This window comes from Schistocerca nitens, chromosome 7, assembly GCF_023898315.1.
Source record: "Schistocerca nitens isolate TAMUIC-IGC-003100 chromosome 7, iqSchNite1.1, whole genome shotgun sequence".
Classification (NCBI taxonomy): Eukaryota; Metazoa; Arthropoda; class Insecta; order Orthoptera; family Acrididae; genus Schistocerca; species Schistocerca nitens.
This window is the reverse complement of record NC_064620.1, coordinates 355,255,526-355,270,826: the sequence shown is the minus strand read 5'-3', so window position 1 is coordinate 355,270,826 and position 15,301 is coordinate 355,255,526. Positions and strand designations below refer to the sequence as shown.

At 38.1% G+C, this 15,301-nt stretch overlaps 1 protein-coding gene across 2 annotated transcripts in view; it reads right to left on the bottom strand.

Moving 5' to 3' along the window:
* Positions 1–15,301, bottom strand: part of LOC126195819 (nidogen) — a 342,884-nt gene that overhangs the window by 123,576 nt on the left and 204,007 nt on the right. For both annotated transcript variants that reach the window (XM_049934458.1, XM_049934459.1), the window contains exon 4: positions 5,681–5,822. In XM_049934458.1, the coding sequence (XP_049790415.1) occupies positions 5,681–5,822 (142 nt within the window). The remainder of the gene's footprint in view (positions 1–5,680; positions 5,823–15,301) is intronic.

The following is a 15,301-nucleotide window of genomic DNA, read 5'->3' as shown; positions in this document are numbered from 1 at the left end:
ACCCTGAGTCTCTCTCTATCTTCCTACCTTCTACATGCCGGCTAAAATACGTAAACCCAACTACCCAGGACATATCATTTGGGCTGGATACTGCACAGTTCTCTCCCCCTCCCCCCACCCTGAAAGAATTTCTGTCCTTGTGGACATACACTTGCACCCTATTGCCCATGACCTATCCTCCTATATAAGACACACCAACTACTTGCTCTACTGACTCTTCACAGTTCATGACCTTTTACTACTCAGCACCCTGATCATCAAATCAATTCCATCTCCTGCCTGTACCGAGCGAGGTGGCGCAGTGGTTAGACACTGGACTCGCATTCGGGAGGATGACGGTTCAATCCTACGTCCGGCCATCCTGATTTAGGTTTTCCGTGCTTTCCCTAAATCACTCCAGGCAAATGCCAGGATGGTTTCACTGAAAGGGCACGGCCGACTTCCTTCCCCATCCTTCCCTAATCCGATGAGACCGATGACCACGCTGTCTGGTCTCCTTCCCCAAACCAACCAACCAACCATCTCCTGCCACACTAACATTGCAATGCCCATGGCCTTACCACCACTGAACACTATCCTTCCCAACATCCAACTGACTAGAAACATATAATCTTCTTTCTGATCACCATGACCAGCCAATCCTCACCCACTTATCATTTATCCTTTAAAGCCATCACTTGTAAACAAATCCACAGTACACCCAGTGCCACCCATAAGGTGCATCCTATGCCAAACTACTCGTGGGTCACCTGGAGGAATAATTCCTAGCAATGTAGAATCACAAATCCCTCAGATTCACTGTTAACAGCTTCATGATCTGGTCTGAGTTTGAAGACACTCTACCCTCATTCATCCAGTATCTTAATACATTCATGTTCTCAACCAGGGTATTGACTACCTCATGTTGTGCCCTTAAATGAGAAATATAGTCCCCACTATCTTCCACACCCCTCCAATGGTAGTACTCCACTGTCCATCCAATCTATGCAATATCTTTGTCTTTCCCTATATGATACCTTCCCCACAACTAATCATCCATTATCAGACTAGTTGCAAGTTGTGCTTCACACATCCTCCCACAGCCATCTACTCCTGTCCTGTCACACTTATGTCCTACTGCACCAGAGGCAAACGGCCATCTGCAAAAGCAGCCAAGTGGTATACCAATAGCTTCAAACACTGCGTGGCATTCTGTGTGGGCATGACCACTAACAAGCTGTCTGTCCACATGAGTGGCCACTGCTAAAGTATGACCAAGAAACAGCGAGACCACCCAGTTGCCGAGCATGCTGTGCAACAGGTCATGCTTGACTTTAGTGACTACTTAGCAGCCAGTGCCATCTGGATTCTTCCAATCAAAACCAGTTTTTTTCCGAGCTGCACAGGTGGTAACTCTGCCTATAACATATCCTTCATTCTCCTAAGCCCCCAGGCCTCAACCTCCACAGATCCCTGTTCCTACTTGCCTTCACCCCACTCCAGCTGCACACATGTCCACTCCAGCGTCTGTATAGTCCTTTCCCATTCTCTGCTTCTTCTCTCTCCTTACCCCACAAACAGAGCCTCCTGGTGCTGTACTTAACATTCCACCATCCTCTCCCTGCCACATCCCTGTGCACTCCCACAGACAGCACTTCAGCTTCTTCCCCCACCCCTACCCTGCTATCTCTACCGCCTGCTCCTCACCCATGCCTCTTCTTTAATCCAACCCACTAGATCTACATCTACATCTATACTCTGATAACCACTATGAGGTGCATGGCAGAGGGTACGTCTCATTGTACCAGTTATTAGGATTTCTTCCTGTTCCGTTCACATATGGAGGCAAGGAACAATGATTGTTTGAATGCTTCTGTGATGGGCAGCAATTATTTTAATCTTAACCTCATGATCTACTTAGAGAGTTATAGCATGTCCCTAGAGTAATCATTTAAAGCTGGTTCTTGAAAGTGCAAAATTTTACATTTCTGAACATTTAGAGTAAATTGCCAATTTCTGCAACATGTCAAAATCTTTGGGCTTCAGCACCCAGAGATGACAGTGGCCATGTGTGAGTGTGAGTTGTGTGTGTATGAGTATTAATAGTACACAAGTGGTTTTCTCTGTCTGAGGAAGGACTCTGTCTGACAGCTTTGTCTACTTTTAAATGTACTTTAAACATGCCTTTCTACTGCTCAGTGCCTCCTTACTTTATATTGTTAATATATCTTGGATTTTCCAATGTTTCCATTTCAGAATTATTACTACTATCCTTCTCTCTTCTCTCTCTCTTCTCTCTCTCTCTCTCTCTCTCTCTCTCTCTCTCACACACACACACACACACACACACACACACACACACACACACACACACTTTCTCTCTCTCTCCTTCTGCATTTCATATCCTCTCTACTTCTGCCATCATAAGTTATTTTGCTGCCTAAACAGCAAATTTTATATATTACTTTTAGTGTCTCATTTTCTAATCTAATTCCTCCAGTATTGTGTGATATTCGATTACATTCCACTACCCTTATTTTACTTTTGTTGATGTTCATCTTGCAACCTCTTTTCAAGACACTGTGCATTCTGTTAAACTGCTCTTCCAAGTCCTTTGCTGTCTCTGACAAAATTACAACATCAGCAAACTTTGAAGTTTTTATTACTTCTCCCTGAATTTTGATTCATGCTTCTCATTTATGTTCTTAATTTCTTTTAGTGCTTACATGATGTACTGTTTGACTGACATCAGAAGAGGCTATAACCCTGTCTCACTCCCATTTGAACCACTGCTCCCATTTCATGTCGTTCAACTCTTATAACTATAGTCCAGTTTCTGTGCAAATTATAAATAACCTTTTGCTCCCTTTATTTTATCCCTGATACCTTCAGAAATTTGAAGAGTGTATTCCACTAAACATTGTCCAAAGCTTTCTTTAAATTTATAAATGCTACATCACAAACAAATTTATGTATTTTGGCTAAGAATGACAAAAATACTTCTTTAGAGTTCCACAGCAAAAGTAACCTCAGTACTGCCACTAAAAGGAAAAGAAGATAAGGTCATTAGAGATGGAGCACAGGCTCGTGCTGAAGAAGGACTTTTTGAAAGTGATGTGACTTTTTAAAAGGAACCATCTCAGTATTTTCCTTAAGCAATTTAGGGAAACTGTGGAAAATCAAAATCTTGATGGCCAGATAGGGATATGAAGTGTTTATCTCCTGAATGTGAGTCTAGTATCGTAACATGTTCCACTGAAAATAACTTTGCACTCAATAAAAAATACAAAAAATAATAGCAAACTGCTTTAAAAACTGCCACACCAAAGAGGCAATGGTGTGATAATGTTCTGGCCTTTCCTACACAATAGACAACATAATAACCTACCATTTAGGTTAAAAGGATACAGAAAAATGCATTTCAGTTTGTATATTCAATTTGTCAATATGTGTGAGCAATGCAACTTATTACTATGTTTTAGAATGTAATGTACAATCAGCTAGATCACGGATGAGTCTGGACATGCTTCAGCATTCTTTTTTTAATTTATGACTGTGTGTATGATCTACTATCAGTATACACCATTCATAAGATGTGAGCAGTAAGAACAGTTTGTAAAGTGGATAACTACAATTTTCCAGAAGCTGTTTTACGGGTTTTGGAATTTTTAAGTTTGTTTTCAAATTAATTTACTCCTTACTGGTTCTTGTTACTGGCATTAAAATCATTTTCAGCAGAACTGTGGTGTACACAATCACAACAGAAACAATTATGAAAAAGATAGATTGCTATTCACTGTAAAGATGAAACATTCAGTTACAGACTGCCACAATCAAAAGATTATTACACACCGAGCTTTCAGCCAAAGCCTTCTTCAGAAAATAAAGGAAAACATATACATTCACACAAGCAGGCACACCTCACATACACATGACCTCTATCTGTAGCAACTCTGGCTAGTCTTTTCATTGTGCCTGTTTGCAACTCAACGTGTCATCTTTATGGTGAGTTGCAATCTATCCTTTTCATAATTGTTGATACTCCAACATGGACTTTCCACTGTTCAATCACAATAAAAAACACAAAAATAAGTTTTGTGTGGACTTTGCCATTTGCCTTCAGGTCTATGGTTCAGAGTGGAATTATGTTCTCTTCTGTAAAAGCATCCAACACACCCCCATTTAGCATAAAGCAAAAGATTGGGAATCCCAACAGCTCAAAAGAAAATTTAAAAAATACCTCATTAGTCATTCTTTCTACAAATTATTGGACTATTTAGATTCAAAGATTAAAAAATTCTGTTACCTACAAGGCAAGCAACAGAGTTTGCTGTAATGATTCATGTCAAGTAGTAACATACTGCAAACATAATATTTAGAGCTATAGGTAACTATTTTCATTGAAATTTACCAAAATGATCAAGTACATATAAAGTTAACAATAGGTTAGGAGATAAACAGTGGCTATGTAGTGAAAATGAGGAAGCAGCAGTTTTTTTCAAAGTAGTAGTGTTGTTTCATATTTACTTGATAAAATTTATCTGTCATCAGCATGAAAAGCATTAAGTAGTACAGCAATGGTTAATTGCTATTACAGTATACAGATTTAGTTGCTATGATGTGCTTGTCTTTTGTTAATGTACGCCTCGACTCCTTCAACATGCCTGAAGCTTCTCTTTCCTGACGGGAGAATTGAAGAATAATGAAATGTAAATGACACTTTATAATGACCATGTGGTTTTAACTGGCCAATAGTGACAAAAAAACAATTTATTTAAATAACAGACAGCCGCAGTAAGACAACGGTCGATGTTCAATGGCTGTGGACCCGTATAAAGAAAAAAATTTTAATAACCTCATTGTTGATGGGACATTAAACTCAAATTTCTTTCCTTCTCTTTTGATTATAGATGTTTCTGAAACCACTTTAGATAATAGCACACACAATACACAGTGGCAGCAGTATGGGACTGCTGTACCTTTTCTGTATCAGTACAGTATGGTCTCTAGGTAAATCTTTGTATTATAGTTCAGATCAGGAAAATTTGCTGAAGTGCTATTTCACAACCCTTAACTGAACCCCAGTGAACATATCTGTGTCCATCTACATCTACATCATGTTCCACAAGCCACCTAATGGTGAGTGGCGGAGGGTACTTTTTGTACCTCTAAGGGATCGTCCTTCCCTGTTCCGTTCATAAATGGTACATTGGGACTGTGTTGAGCTAGAGCAGTAGTTGCATGCCAGACAAGTTCATTTACATATGCAGCAACAACTATTCACCTTGCCCCTGGAAGAATTAACACAGATTTTGCCTTCCTTGTAGCAGAATTCAGTAGAAAGACTCACCCAAAGATTAAATGCTGCGACAGTGTCGAAAATTAGGAGCTTTGTGCTACTACTTACATGGTGTATGTCTTTGAAATGACCAGAAATGGTCGTTTGGAGACTTCCCATCATAGTTATAAAATTGAAACACAAATTCAACTACTTTGTGGTTCCCATTGTAGAGGATATCATAACCACAAGCAAAAGATTCATTTTCAATTAAAACCTTTAAAGTAGCCCATACACAGGAAATAAAGTAACACATTTTGTGGCATTATGCTCAAGAAAACAGTATGATGTTACGCACTTTTCTAAAGCATGATGCTACAATGGATAACAACTGTTTGACGAGCTGCACTGCTTGTGACTCACCTTATCAGCACCCATGTCATAATATCCCACACTGTCCCAAGTGGCAATAAAGGCACTCTTTGGCTCAAAGTCTTCTGCGGAGCTGAAGTACTGACGAATCAATGTCTTTAGTGCAGACAGTATTTCTGGATCCTGCGTCTCCCTGTGCACAAGTGACAAAGATCAGATGAATGTAAAGCAAAGCATGTAACAGAGCATATGGCTACAGTAGGTGCCTTTCCTAAAAGATTTAGCCTCTTTCTGTCTTACATATTATAAACCATAATCAAGATTGAAAGCTTTTATCCTGTAAGAGAGGGAAAGAAAATCCTCATTGTGAACTTAAGAACATGACAGTTGTTCAGAGAGGTGTCAAATGGTCAGGAACAAAAATTTTTAACCATTTCCCTGACCAGATAAAATGTTTAAGAGAAAATGAATCTCTTTTTAAAGCAAAACTAAAGGAATATTTGTTAAATATGTCTGTTTATACATTAGAAGAGTTTTATGATGCAAAAAGGGAAATAGCATATAGATACAATTATCCATCTTGTTAACAAAGAAATGTGCTTGCAATTTTTCTCCAAATTAAAACATGAAATTTTGTATTAACACTCAAAGAAATCTGCTTTTATATGTACAATATCTGTTTTTCCTCTAAACTTTGTATTAACTATATGCAGTTATGTAGAAATTTGAAATTTTTAATATATTTAATGAAGACTGTTTTGTATCTTTTTGTATGATTGTTGTTTTGTATGTTTGACTCGTTCCACATCTCATGTGACGTGCTCACAATACGAGATCTACAGAACATGAAATAAATAAATAATGCATATCTTGTCTGAACTGTATCAAAAATTGCAAATTTGCTTTGGAGTTAACCATATGGCATGCCTTCAGTTATCAAACAGAATCTAACCATCCTGATTTAGGTTTTTTCAGTAGATAAATTACTCCAGGTATATGCCAGGATGGTTCCTGCTACAAGGCCACAGCTGACTATCTGTCCCTTCCTTGTCACACTAGATCTATAAGTATGTAAGTACCAGTATGAAACTGTTACTACTGCAAAAGGCAACGAATGTTGATAAAAAAAGTCACCCTATTTGCCACTAAGTTGAGGCAAGGGAGAGAGATGTGTATTGTAGCAGTATGTGTACACTATTTTTCCATGCACAACAACCTGTGTATTGCAGCCTAACCTTATATTTAAGTCTGTAAACCAGATGAATACAAAAACTTTTCAAAGGATTTTTTGGAGTAAATGAAAATTGTTACAATATTTCTGTTGCTGTCATTCAGTCATACATTCATTCATTCAGTGACACATCATGTTTCATCAGCACCTCATGAAGGAGAGTCTTCAGGGATGGGAAACAAATATACATTGACAGGCTACTTCTGTGAAGTATACTAACAACAAATTATGACTAGTGTTAATCTACTCAAACTTATAATTGTTGTAATCACTTCTAGATTACTTTATATTTATATGTTAGGAGAAAAATAGCTACTTTCAAGAGAGCCTCTCCACTCCCCCCATACAACTCAGCTATTGTACTGTCATTAATCTAATGACTCAAACAAAGCATTGTAACTTTACACAGGCTGCTATTATCTATCTACCAGCATACAGCAGCAAAATCAGCATCTATTATAGAAATAGTAGAGTTAGGCTGAATTTATATTCCTAAGTCCAAGTATTCAGATGTATTGTACAAGTGGCTAACTTGAATAACTAATTTTCAGAAGCATTCAATGGAGGCAGAATACTGTCTGCGCAATTCCTGTGATTTCCAATATTTCTACTAGGCTTTTTTAGTGTAAATGTTTCTTATAAACAGAGGTCAAGAGTAGCTGTAGACACAGCTGCAATAATAAATGGAGAAGCAAAAAAAAAAGGCAGCTTGGACTATACAAAGGTTAACAAACATAATATGTTGATTGGCAACTCCATGGAGTGTCCTGTGCACCACGACCAGATAATGGATATACTTAGAAGGAGAGACAGCATTGGTCGTATTTTTTGTTTTATTAACCGCAAAATCGATTTTCGGTCACTTAGTGACCATCCTCAGTGCTGTAATATACAATTTAAATTGGTAGGCACTGGTGTCAACAAGCTTAGAACGATCACATAAACCAATTTAAATTGTATATTACAGCACTGAGGATGGTCACTAAGTGACCGAAAATCGATTTTGCAGTTAATAAAACAAAAAAATATGACCAATGCTGTCTCTCCCTCTAAGTATAAACATAATATGCTTAGACTTTTCCATCAAAACATAAGAATCTTGAGCTTTTCATGTCAATACAAGACATTTAAAATTCTAAAGCTATTTCTACATGTGTGCTGTACATAACAGAATATCATCTGGAAGTCAGAGAAATTGAACAGCTAACCTTTATATAGATGGACACTAGTTAGCTTAACATTAGTGTCGGTGTAATCTGTGGAAAGGGGGAGAGGCTATAGACAAACAGCGGAATAAAGTCGCAAGCCTTAGGCCTCAGTGAATATTGTATTGAGCACTTATCTGAATGCTGTGCTTCAGTGGCAGACTTGGAATCCCAGAATATGTCATGCCCTCTATGTTTATTTATTTTTACTTCTTTCAGAAAGCTTTGTTTGACAATACTCTGCAATCCACACTTCAGAAAAGAGGGTTCTCAAATTCAGAGTTATATAAAACTAAACATGGAGACATTTTCATGTTTTTAACTAGCTATTCTTTCACAATCAGGGCCATTTATTTGATCCTACTTTGCACATTGTTGTTTGAAAGAGGTGTCTTGTCCATTTTTTGCCATATTCTACAATAAGAATTCTGGTTGCTTTAAGAATGGAAGGTCTAATTAATGTCTACCAATAATATGAGGTTTTTTTGTGTGATTTTTACACTCATCTCTACATAATTACTATACTGCAGTCATCAACTCAGCAGCGATCATCAGCATCATTGGTGGCCTCAATTGTTTTCTTTCTGAATTATGCCACTTTATTATTATTTAAAAAAAGAAAAGAGATGAAAGAAACCTGGTGAAATACAAAGAATTATTAATATGATACCAAGCAACAAGATAGGTTATACTTTTTTTTATGAATGTACCACAGATTTCAAAAGTTGGGTTGTAGAAAAGAAGTTTTAAAAGGCAAATTTTCAATTTCTGAATTATTAAAATATAATGAACCCGCCTCAGTGGCCGAGGACATGAGTAGAGTTCAAACGTCCGTAATGTGCTATTGCCACTCTCGAGTGGCAATATCCACAGCTGTATTGAAGGAGTAGCTTTTTTCGCCCACGTAATACCAGGAAGGGCGGTTGCAGGGGGTACTTTATGCTCACCTTTTGAAAATACTGAAATGTATATATTCATGTGCATTCTAACATTTTGAAAAAATATTTATTGTTTTTAACGAAGTCTTCTATTAGATACCATAAACGTTTTTAATTTTTACTTTAAACTTACCCCAAAATTTAAGTCTTAGTGTAGATGTGACTTTACACAACGAATGTCATGTTCAAAATTATTTTCAGGTTCTGTACATTGCTTACACATCAATATTTTTTGGAAACTATGTTGTGAGTAAGAGTCAACAATTATCAACGAAATTTGTATTTCTTTGTGGCGGTCATAAAGTAACCCTCCCCCACCCACCCTGGAAATTGAAATTGCTATTGAAATTGCAATGGTGCTGCTAAGAGTGTACTAAAAGATACGGTATCTCAAGGCTCTGGAGACTATTTACACATCAGGGCCTCTTTAATAAGTATATTATTATTACCAGTCAAAGCGCGTAACCAGTTTCGCTGTTTTTTTTTAAATTTTTTTATAGTAGGCATAAAGTACACCCCGCCCCCCCCCCCCCCACCCTGTCCCCTGGTAGTACACGTAAGTGAAAATGCTTTGGTGTTGCTACAGTTAAAGTAATTGTTTTTCTCCTAACATACACATTTAAAGTAATGTAGAAGTAACTGGCTTAACTGTCAGTTTGTGTAGATTAGTCGTTTTAACGACTGGCTTGAGTCGTTTCACATACTTGAAGGCTCTCCTTCATGGCAGAATTGACGGAACACAATGTGTGTGTGTGTCAATGAATGAACGAATGAATGCCAGTACCGCTCCTCTGAGCGCTCAAACAATACTACCTGCGCTGCAGAAGGACTTAACTATGGACTGTTGAATGTTGTGTGACGTACGGTTTCTTTGTTGAATGAGATATGAATCGAGTTTTCACCCACCCGGATTTTACCAGGATGTCCCTATTTTTAACGAATTGTCCTTGTTGGGAAGCGAAATGTCTTAGATTTCATCGTACTCAGCATGCTTTTAATCACCTGACATTATAGAAAGTTTTCTTTCAGATGTATGATTACAAAAATCTCCGTGAATAATTTTAAAATTTATTTCTTAATTGGATCGATACGGTTGATTGAATAATATTTGTTTTTATTTTTTAACTTATCACCTGACCTCATAGGTTGTTTCGTACCGGTATATTTTGTGAACATTTTTCAACTTTATTTCCTAACCCGTTTGACACAGTTGATTGAATCATACGTGGATGACATTTTAAATCATTAACTCAAAAAACTATATCTGTAACTATATTAACAGTGCGTACTGTACAGTACAAAAAGATGTATCTCGAATAAAATATGTTAACCTTTTAATTATGGAAGTAACCTGTCTTCAAAAAGATACAGAGTGAATAACTTTTAGGATACTGTACACTAAATTTTGTGTATCTTTTGCAAAATTATATAAAAATGATAATTTTACAATAGATAGTGTCAGTATTTCAAGGAAATCCCCCTTACAGACAAGGGTGTTAAAATTCTAGTGACTTACTGCCGAAGCATTCGCAACAAACAGGATTTCACATTACACTAGGTGTAGGAAGCTCATAGCTGGTTAAAAATAGAAATTTATAGCCGAGGGATATTTGGAGAAAGTTTAAGGGTATAACGAAAGAATACGCTAATATTAAATGTAGGTGGTGCATTTCTCGCAATAAGCTAGAAGTTCATACCCATTAAGATAGAAATCGAAACTGCATGTGAGATTGTACAAGACTCACCTCCAGGTGTAACTGAAAACGAAAGAGAAAACCTAAGTTCACTACAACGTAGTAGTAGTGGTAGTAGTAGTAGCTTTATTCATCTGTATACCTCTTTTTACAAGGATATAGGTCATGTCAAAGTATTTACGAATTTAGACCAATTTAAAATAAGCTAATTCGTATACATGTACATTTACAGACTTCTAGTTAGAGACAATCATTAGATTTACTCCTGATATACAATACATTTTTTTACAAATAACTTATTAAATAATGTAATGCCACACTGTCCACTTATATCTCACTGCACGCACTACGCATATTGTTTCATAACACTTCACTCACTACACACACACACACACACACTGACGATCTCTGGGCCATTTACGTTTAAGTTCCCCGGTCATTCTGTTGTCAATTGAAGAGACTAATCATCCAACAGTTAACTGGGAAACCTACAATTCTGTAAGTGTTGGCCATTACAAGACGCCCTGTGAAACTTTACTAAATGCTTCTCCGAAAACTGCCTAGAACCGATCGTTCCAAAGCCTACTCATGATGGAAATATGTTGGGTCTAATGACCTGAACTATTTGAGGATGTCAACACAGAAAATGATTACCAAAATACAAAAGGCAACCAAAAAGAGTAGAAGGACTTAAATAAAGAGGCAGGGTATTGTATCTCAAAAAGTAACTCGAAACAATTAGCTCTGGAGAGGATATTGCATTGATCGCTCAGGATCAAAGCTTTGATGAAGCTGAAGCAACGCTCACTCTCCGACTTAATCCTCAACAACCGCTGTGTCAACTTTCCACCAATGGAATACACAAGCAAACTGCAAACATAGCATCACATTTAGAGATCAGACTCTCCAATTTTTCAATGCTCCAAAATACCTAAGTGTGACCCTAGACAGGTGTTTGACATAGAAAATCAATCTTGAGAATGTGGCAACTAAAATAAAAACTCGCAACAATATACTCCAGAGGTTAACAGGAAACGCGTGGGGTGCCATTGTAACAGTCGCCCATCAGCATTACTCTTCACACACAGTCGCGGAATACTGCTGTATCACATGGCTAAACAGTGCTCACGCTAAAGCAGTTATCAGACTGCCCTATCTCCCCCTCATTGCTCAACATGTAGATAGTAAGAAAAGAAACAAAACTACAAATTCTCTTAGAACGATGTCTAGAAAACCATCGTGGCGTACAGCAATCAGCCCGCAGGACAGCCATTTCAACACGCAGGATGCCTGCAAAAATCAGTGGCAGAAGCAAAGTTCCCTGCAGCAACACAACCAACTGTAACTCCCTGGGAGCAACCAGCTGGTTTTCATGCATCTCGACAACATTGGTGAATCGGATTAGAATTGACCGGCGCTGACATGGAGCAATGCTGCACCAATAGGAATGGAAGTCCTCTCTAAATGTGACTGGGACGAAGAGCAACAAACAATAAATTACATAATACTTGAATGTTCCCTCTGAGCATTCAAAGAGACGATGGAAGACCTTTGCACAAGTTTCTTATTGCATTGCAAGCCTTGACACCGAGCTATGAACCCATTACGAGTTTGATATTGTGTGTAACTGTGTGGAAATATATATGCCTATAGTAAATAGTTCTCTGATATTTTCTCCTATCTTCATACGATGAATACATAAACAGATCAAGTTTAATATGTGAATAAAAACCCTCGATTGTCTGTATTTCCATTTTAAGGTTTTATTTCCGATACATACGGGAAATGAAATTTAAAAGCTAATAGAATATCTGTATTTCGGTTTTGACAATAAATGTCGGAAATGAAATCTAAAGCCGAAATACAGTCGAAGAGTTTTTATTCGTAAAACACAGGGCTACTATAAAGATTCATTCTTTTCAGAGTTCTACATTTTCAAAATGTTACATGTACAAATATAATTGATACATGAATAAAACTGTAAACTTTCGGAATTTGCATTGTGCCCACCAGTTGGCGTTACGAGTGCAGTACCTTGATAGAATGGCGACAAAGCAAGAAATGAGTTTTTGCGAGTGTCGGAATATGCAAGACGCTTATCTCTTACAACAGTGCAGAAGGAATGATGGAAAAGAACAGCCATGTGAACAGAACATTGAGCATTGGTGTCGACAGTTTAGGGACACTGATTGTCTCTATAAATAGAAAAATAGGCCTATCGTTCGATCAAGTGTGCCAGATGCAATCAGGGAGATGGTGAGGGAATGTTTCGTAACCAGTACAAAAAAATCAACAGTTTGCGCAAGCCACGAAACTGGAATACTGCAGCAAATTGTGAAAGATTTTGCAGTGGAGATTGCACTTCAAACTGTACTATTATTAGTTCGCGCAATAAATAAAAGATTTTGGTCGGCGCCTTCAGTTTTGCATCACTATTAAAGAAACCCTTGAAGATAAACATTTCGCTTTCAAGCTGATATTCAGCAAAGAAGCAACCTTCCGTTTAAATGGAAAGATTAATCACCACAATGTAAGAGTGTGGGGTACTGGAAATCCTCATGTGCAGTGTCGCAGAGGAAGCTATATGTGGCCGAGTGGTTGTAGGCGCTACAGTCTGGAACGGGGCGACCGCTACGGTCGCAGGTTCGAATCCTGCCTCGGGCATGGATGTGTGTGATGTCCTTAGGTTGGTTAGGTTTAAGTAGTTCTAAGTTCTAGGGGACTGATGACCTTAGAAGTTAAGTCCCATAATGCTCAGAGCCATTTGAACCATTTTTGAAGCTATATGGGCCATTATTCTTCTGTGAGAAGACTGTGACATGTATCTCTTACTCTGATATGTTGCAGATGTGGTTGTTTCCATTACTAATTCCGAGGATTTCATCTAGCGACAAGACGGGGCACCGCCTCATTAGAGCATCGATGTTATCGTTACCTAAACGACGAGCTTCCGCATCGCTAGATTGGATGTAGTGGTGAAAATAATGTGACTCTGTGCCCTTTTCCTGACAAAGGGAGTATACTTCGAGTTCCGCATGAAACTATTATGGATTCGTTAAAAAATGAAGTACGTGCTTCGTTCCTTGCATCTCTATTGTTATACTCCTACACTCCTTGCGAGACATGTTCCACAAATATTCGCATTCTTTAAACTTCTTCAGAAACTCTGTCATCAAAGTTTCGTCTGCCTTGTAGTCCGTCATATTATCAATATTTGAAGAGCATTTATTTCCGTATGCAGTGACAGAAGACAAATTTATCTCGGGCGGTTGGCACGACAGCGCGATACAGGGCATAATTTGTTGGGTGAAGTTGGGTCGGCTGTCGGGTGGCCATACGCAGCCGACCGCCTGCCACGGAAAATCGGTCTGTCGGTCGCCAACAAGCCTGCACACGTATCATTTGTCGGTTGGTCGGCCGGTAAATTGGTGTGAATGTAGGACTATTTAAGGATCTACATATCGACCACGAAACAGTTTTGAAACATTTGACAAAAGTTCGATTCCACATAATCTGATGAAGGTTTGACAATCCATCATCGAAAAATAGATGAAACAGAGCGAATTATCACAATTTCTGGAACGGTTGTTTACGAACGAAAAAAATTGGGTCAGATGAAATGCAGTTGTTGAAGTAGGAGGAAATTTTATATTCTGGTTTCTGGAAGCTGCGATCAGGATTAAACTGACGCTCGCCGATCTGAATCCTATATAATGGCAAAGTACAAACAAGCATAACTGGGTGAAGTGGGCTTTCCTCTACCTTTTAATATCATCTCCTTGCTCTATAGATTCGGTGCAAAAAAGTACAATTTGATAGCGAAATACTTAAAAGACGCTGATATACTGATTTAAATTTCGTATTACAAGTACATTTGACTTAAGCAATTCTTATGGAGTCAGTCCTGATCAGTAATGAGTTTTACCTTTGTGTATAACCTACATTTTTTGTTTAAACTATGTACTCATATTTGCACGAGACGAAGAGTTAAACTACAGGGTGATTCAAAAAGAATACCACAACTTTAGGAATTTAAAACTCTGCAACGACAAAAGGCAGAGCTAAGCACTATCTGTCGGCGAATTAAGGGAGCTATAAAGTTTCATTTAGTTGTACATTTGTTCGCTTGAGGCGCTGTTGACTAGGCGTCAGCGTCAGTTGCTGCTAAGATGGCGACCGCTCAACAGAAAGCTTTTTGTGTTATTGAGTACGGCAGAAGTGAATCGACGACAGTTGTGTTAAGGATATGGTGTTTCGGCCACCTCTCCCAGCCACCATTGATGATTTGAAACGAGAAATAACAGCAGCTATCCAAACTGTTACGCCTGATATGCTACAGAGAGTGTGGAACGAGTTGGAGTATCGGGTTGATATTGCTCGAGTGTCTGGAGGGGGCCATATTGAACATCTCTGAACTTGTTTTTTAGTGAAAAAAACCTTTTTAAATACTCTTTGTAATGATGTGTAACAGAAGGTTATATTATGTTTCTTTCATTAAATACACATTTTTAAAGTTGTGGTATTCTTTTTGAATCACCCTGTAAATACGGTGAGGTAAAGTGGCCACTCTAAGGGAAGGTAACTGGAGTTTCACCAGACTGTGA